The sequence below is a fragment of the Otolemur garnettii genome, unplaced genomic scaffold, assembly GCF_000181295.1.
Source record: "Otolemur garnettii isolate 467f Iridium unplaced genomic scaffold, OtoGar3 scaffold00127, whole genome shotgun sequence".
In the NCBI taxonomy this organism is placed as follows: domain Eukaryota; kingdom Metazoa; phylum Chordata; class Mammalia; order Primates; family Galagidae; genus Otolemur; species Otolemur garnettii.
The window spans coordinates 2,960,706-2,966,498 of NW_003852522.1; the positions used below are offsets into that span (position 1 = coordinate 2,960,706).

Genomic DNA, 5,793 nt, shown 5'->3' on the forward strand with positions numbered 1-5,793 from the left:
CGTCATTGTTGTTTGGCGGGTCTGGGCTGGGGATTCGAACCCGCCACCTTAGGTGTACGTGGCTGGCGCCTTAGCCGGTTGAGCTATAGGCGCTGAGCCTAAAAGTGCTTAACTATTTAAAGTCATTGCCTATTACACACCTGGAGGAGGCTGGGAACGGAAGGGAGCCCACACCCTGCACATACCACAGTTCTCCTCATCGGACTCGTCCTTGCAGTCAGGACCACCGTCACAATGCCAGCTGGAGTGGATGCACTCGCCGCTATGGCAGTGGAACTCGTGGGAGGAGCAGGGACCATTGTTCCCTTGGGTGGCTAATGTTTCTCGGCCCCCACAGCGGTCTGGCCACTCATCTGAGCCATCCTTGCAGTCAGGGTCACCATCACAAGCCCATAGATCAGGGATGCAGGTGGAATCATTACACTGGAAGTTGGCAGGGCTACAGGTGGTCACGGGGCATGAGGCCTCATCTGAGCCATCCAAGCAATCCCGTTCTGAGTCACACACAAACTGCTGGGAGATGCACTTGCCATCATGGCAGCGGAATTCATCTTGGGAGCATGTCTTGGCTGCTGTGGGGACAGATGGAGAGAGACCACCTTGTCACTTTGGATCCCCTCCCACCCACAGACACTAGCCCCTGCTACACTGTGCCCATAGAGGACAGACCCTGGTTAGCAGAGCCCTGGAGGGGCAGGCCAGAGAGTTTTCAGGGCCTGAACTTTGAACCATGCCCTCTCTGTGCCTCAGTTAGCTCATCTGTACATGCCTTCTTGGCATGGATGTGAGGACTAGCATATTCCTAGGTGTAAAGCTCTGAAGCTGGGTCCCACAATATGGTCGCACTACCTACAGGATCACTGTCATTATTGTGGGTTGGGAATCGTCATCTGAAATGCTTGGCACCAGAAGTATTTGGGATTTTGGAATATTTCCATTATTCTCACTGGTCGAACAGCTCAAATCCGAACATCTGAAATTCTAAACGCTGCAATGATCATTTCCTTGAGTATCATTTTGTGTTTGTACCAAGCACAAGATATGGAGCCATTGCTATGCTGCCAACATGAAGCTCCTCTGACAACCACCCAAAGGCCCTAGCACCCTCATCAGCACAGGCTGGGCCAGCCACAGGGATACAGTCCAGGATATGCGGCCTGCCAGGCAATACTCACGACAGCCTTGCTCATCCAAGCCATTTTCACAGTCCACTTGGCCATCACATCTCCAGAACTGAGGGATGCAGCGGTTGACGCGGCCCCCACAGCTGAAGTCCACTGATTTGCAGGTGACAGACACTATAGGAGAAATAGGACAGAGCCTTCATTCAAATGGCAATACTAGTCAGCCTCACTAGCCCCGTTGTTGCAAAGTGAAAACCCCAGAATGTTTAAGAAAGAGAGTCTCAATCCCACCCTTAAAAAAAATTAACTAGGCGGGGCTTGGTGGCTCACGTCTATAATCCCAGCACTTGGAAGGCTGAGGCGGGTGGATTGCCTGAGCTCACAGGTTCAAGACCAGCCTGAGCAAGAGCAAGACCCCCATCTCTAAAAAATAGCTTGGCGTTGTGGCAAGTGCCTATAGTCCCAGCTACTTGGGAGGCTGACACAAGAGAATCGCTTGAGCACAAGTTTGAGGTTGCTGTGAGTTAAGACAAAGTCACTTCTGGGCTCAGGAGATCTTTCTTCTATGGCTTCATGAGTGGCTATGCAACCATGCTCAGCTGGGATTACAGGTGCATGCCACCATCCCCAGCCAATGCCACCCTTTATCGGTCAAAACAAAGGGCATTTAATGGAGAATATTAAAAATTGGATAATTAGCGCTTGCTTCTGCAGCACATATACTAAAATTGGAATGATTTCATTGGAATGACAAGAGAAGATTAGCATGTCCCTGCACAAGGATTACATGCAAATTCATGAAGCGTTCAATATTTAAAAAAAAAATTAGATAATTTGGTGATGAAAAGGTTTTGTGATGAGATAGAAGTAGTGGCCATATAGCACTCTGAATGAGTTAATGCCAATGAGCTGGTTAATTTCATACTAGGTGAGCTTTATCTCAATTAAAAAAAAAAAGTTATTTAGGGCGGTGCCTATAGCTCAGTGAGCAGGGTGCCGGCCCCACATACCAAGGGTGGTGGGTTCAAACCTGACCCCAGCCAAACTGCAACAAAAAAATAGCCGGGCGTTGTGGTGGGCGCCTGTTGTCCCAGCTACTCGGGAGGCTGAGGCAGAAGAATCACCTAAGCCCAGGAATTGGAGGTTGCTGTGAGCTGTGTGATGCCATGGCACTTTACTGAGGGCAACAAAATGAGACTTTGTCTCAAAAAAAAAAAAAATGTTATGTAATAGCTTTAAGGAAAGTTCCAATAATATCTCCTCTCCTCACCTCCCAATTCATTCCAGCCACCATCATCAAAAACAGTTAGGATTAAAATGAACATAATAACAATAAAAAGGTTAGGAGGTGCTTTCCACCCAAAAGGGACTCACTGCAGGTCTGCGGGAACTCATCAGAGCCATCTGGGCACTCGGGGCTGCCGTCACAAACCCACTTATAGGAGATGCATTTCCCATCTTGACACTGGAACTCGTTTCTCTCACATCTGTCTTCTACTGAGAGAGAAGAAAAGGGGAAGGGAGTTTAAATGCCAGAATCAGAAACTGGCCATGCCTCTGTGTCTACTTCCTGCCAACTAAAGAATGAACTAGAAATGTAATACTATCAGGAACAGACAGAATCCCAGGAAATTAAACATGTACCACAAATAAAATTTCATAAACTCTAAAGTATAGTGAAGGATGCAAAGAATAACCCCCAAAGAGGGAATCAGCAACAAAGACGTTGACATGATGTTGTTGGTTACAGAGTATGGACCCCATTGGGAATAAAATATTAGAACTTCCCTGGACGTTAATAAAGAAATGAAAAGTACTTGGCAAATTAAAAGCCTGTATTGAGGCTCGGCACCTATAGCTCAACCGGCTAAGGCGCCAGCCACGTACACCTAAGGTGGCGGGTTCGAATCCCCAGCCCGGACCCGCCAAACAACAATGACGGCTGCAACCAAAAAATAGCCAGGCGTTGTGGCGGGCGCCTGTGGCCCCAGCTACTTGGGAGGTGGAGGCAGGAGACTCGCTTGAGCCCGGGAGTTGGAGGTTGCTGTGAGCTGTAATGCCACGGCACTCTACCCAGGGGGACAGCTTGAGGCTCTGTCTCAAAAAAAAAAAAAAAGCCTGTATTGAAAACAGTCATGAGGAAAATTGACACAGCAAAATCATTAAGGTGGAAGAGAACTTGAGGAGTTGTCTCTAGTGGGTAGAAAGAAAACATAAAGAGATAAAGAATTATAAGCAGGCTCGGCGAAGCTGTCGCCCTGGGTAGAGTATTGTCGCATCACAGCTCACAGCAACCTCCAAATCCTGGGCTCAAGTGATTCTCCTGCCTCAGCCTCCCAAGTAGCTGGGACTATAGGCACCTACCACAGTGCCCGGCTATTCTATTTTTAGAGATGAGGTCTTGCTCTGGCTTAGGCTGATGAGCTCAGGCAATCGACCTGCCTCAGCCTCCCAAGTGCTGGGATTACAGGCGTGAGCCACTTTGCCTGCCCTAAATCAATTAATTTTTAATGTTAGCCATAGCAGAAAAAAAAATCGTTTATTAGCTTATGCAAAATTTAGCCATTAGCTCATTTTGCACAAAGGTAATTTATAAAGGCATTGTACTTGAAGCAGAAACTACCTCTCCAGAAAGTTATTCCATTCTTGGGAGAATCTTCAAGACAAAATAAGGAGAGAGAGCGGCGCCTGTGGCTCAGAGGAGTAGGGTGCCAGTTCCATATGCCAGAGGTGGCATGTTCAAACCCAGCCTCAGCCAAAAATTGCAAAAAAAAAGGAGAGAGTAGGCGGCGCCTAGGCTTAGTGGGTAGGGCACTGGCCCCATATACCAAGGGTGGTGGGTTGGAACCCAGCCCTGGTCAAACTGCAACAACAGAAAAAAATAGCCCAGGTGTTCTGGCGGGCGCCTGTACCTCCAGCTACTTAGGAGGCTGAGACAAGAGAATCACCTAAGCCCAGGAGATGGAGGTTGCTATGAGCAGTGTGATGCCATGGCACTCTACCGAGGGCGATAAAGTAAGACTGTCTCTATAAAAAAAAGAGAGAGAGAGAGTAAACTGCTTTTTTTTGAGACAGAGTCTCACTTTGTCACCCTCAGTAGAGTGCCTTGGCATCATAGCTCACAACCGCAAACTCTTAGGCTCAAGTGATCCTCTTGCCTCAGCCTCCCAAATTGCTGGGACTACAGGTCCCCGCCACAACACCTGGGTATTTTTAGAGAGAGGTCTTGCTATTGCTCTGGCTGGTCTCTGGTGATGTTACCAAGAGTGAACCTTTGTTTTTTTTTTTTTTAGAGATAGAGTCTCACTTTGTCGCCCTTGGTAGAGTGCCATGGCATCACAGCTCACAGCAACCTCCAACTCTTGGGCTCAGGTGATTCTCAAGCCTCAGCCTCCTGAGAAGCTGGGACTACAGGCGCATGCCACAACGCCCGGCATTTTTTTGTTGTTGTTGTTGTTGCAGTTTGGCTGGGGCCGGGTTTGAACCTGGCACCCTTTGTATATGGGGCTGGCGTCCCACCCACTGAGCCACAGGTGCTGCCCGAGAGTGAACATTTTAATGATTCTTCTACTTTGCCCATAAGAAATACCTCTCCTACTTCTATCTGGATTGTGAAGGAAGAACCAAGATCTCTCACTCATTGTGTCATTTAGATTTTTTTGTATATATGTATTTAAGTGATTCATTTTCCCTTTGATATTTGCTTTAAACTGCCACGATTTGTTTTGATCCAAGGTGGTAATGCCTAGGACATACAAACAATCTCAACTTGCTGGTTTTTAAAAGGCTTCAAGGTAGAAGATTACATATAGAACACATCACTTTCTTAAAGTGAATAAGAAGCTTCAAAGATTTTATGGAGCATCTTCGGAGGTAAAAAGGAGATGTAAGATGGCACAGAGAGCTGATCACATGTGAAAGTGGCCCACAGACAGAAGGGAGCAGAAGAACACAAGATTCTTCCCATCCATGGCTTCCTCCTTCTGTCCCATTTCCTCTCAGATACACACATCTGCAGACACCTGTTTCTCCTATGAAAGGCCTGAAACCCCTTCGAAGACTGAAGAAGAGAGTGTCCTTGAGGTCACAATTTTTTTTTTTTTTTTGAGACAGTCCCACTATGTAGCCCTCAGTAGAGTGTCATGGTGTCACAGCTCACAGCAATCTCAAACTCTTGAGCTAAAGCAATTCTCTTGCCTCAGCCTCCTGAGTAGCTAGGACTATAGGTGCCCACCACAACGCCAGGCTTTTTTTTTTTTTTTTTTTTTTTTTGTGGCTTTTGGCTGGGGCTGGGTTTGAACCCACCATCTCTGGCATATGGGGCCGGCGTCTTACTCCTTTGAGCCATAGGCACTGCCCCAACCCGGCTATTTTTTTGATGCAGTTGTCATTGCTGTTTTGCTGGCCTACACTGGGTTCGAACCTGCCAACTTCAGTGTACTGGCTGGCACCCTACTCACTGTGCTACGGGCACCGAGCCCAGGTCACAAAATATTACCAACTGTCCCCAAACTTTCAGCAATGAGAATTACAACACAGGCTTGGCGCCTGTGGCTCAAGCGGCTAAGGCGGCAGCCACATACACCTAAGGTGGCGGGTTCGAATCCCCAGCCCGGGCCCGCCAAACAACAATGATGGCTGCAACCAAAAAATGGCCAGGCGTTGTGGC

The 5,793-nt window shown here is 47.8% G+C and overlaps 1 protein-coding gene and 1 pseudogene across 2 annotated transcripts in view; one reads left to right on the forward strand and one right to left on the reverse strand.

Moving 5' to 3' along the window:
- LDLR (low density lipoprotein receptor) overlaps positions 1-5,793 on the reverse strand; it is a 45,175-nt gene that overhangs the window by 29,852 nt on the left and 9,530 nt on the right. Inside the window, exons 2-4 of one of the 2 annotated variants that reach the window (XM_023518052.1) lie at positions 2,499-2,621; positions 1,176-1,298; positions 186-572 (exon numbers count right to left, since the gene is read on the reverse strand). In XM_023518052.1, coding sequence (XP_023373820.1) covers positions 186-572; positions 1,176-1,298; positions 2,499-2,621 — 633 coding nt within the window. The remainder of the gene's footprint in view (positions 1-185; positions 573-1,175; positions 1,299-2,498; positions 2,622-5,793) is intronic. The other variant, XM_012810223.2, reaches the window with a different exon arrangement.
- LOC111727860 lies at positions 1,841-1,941 on the forward strand (annotated as a pseudogene).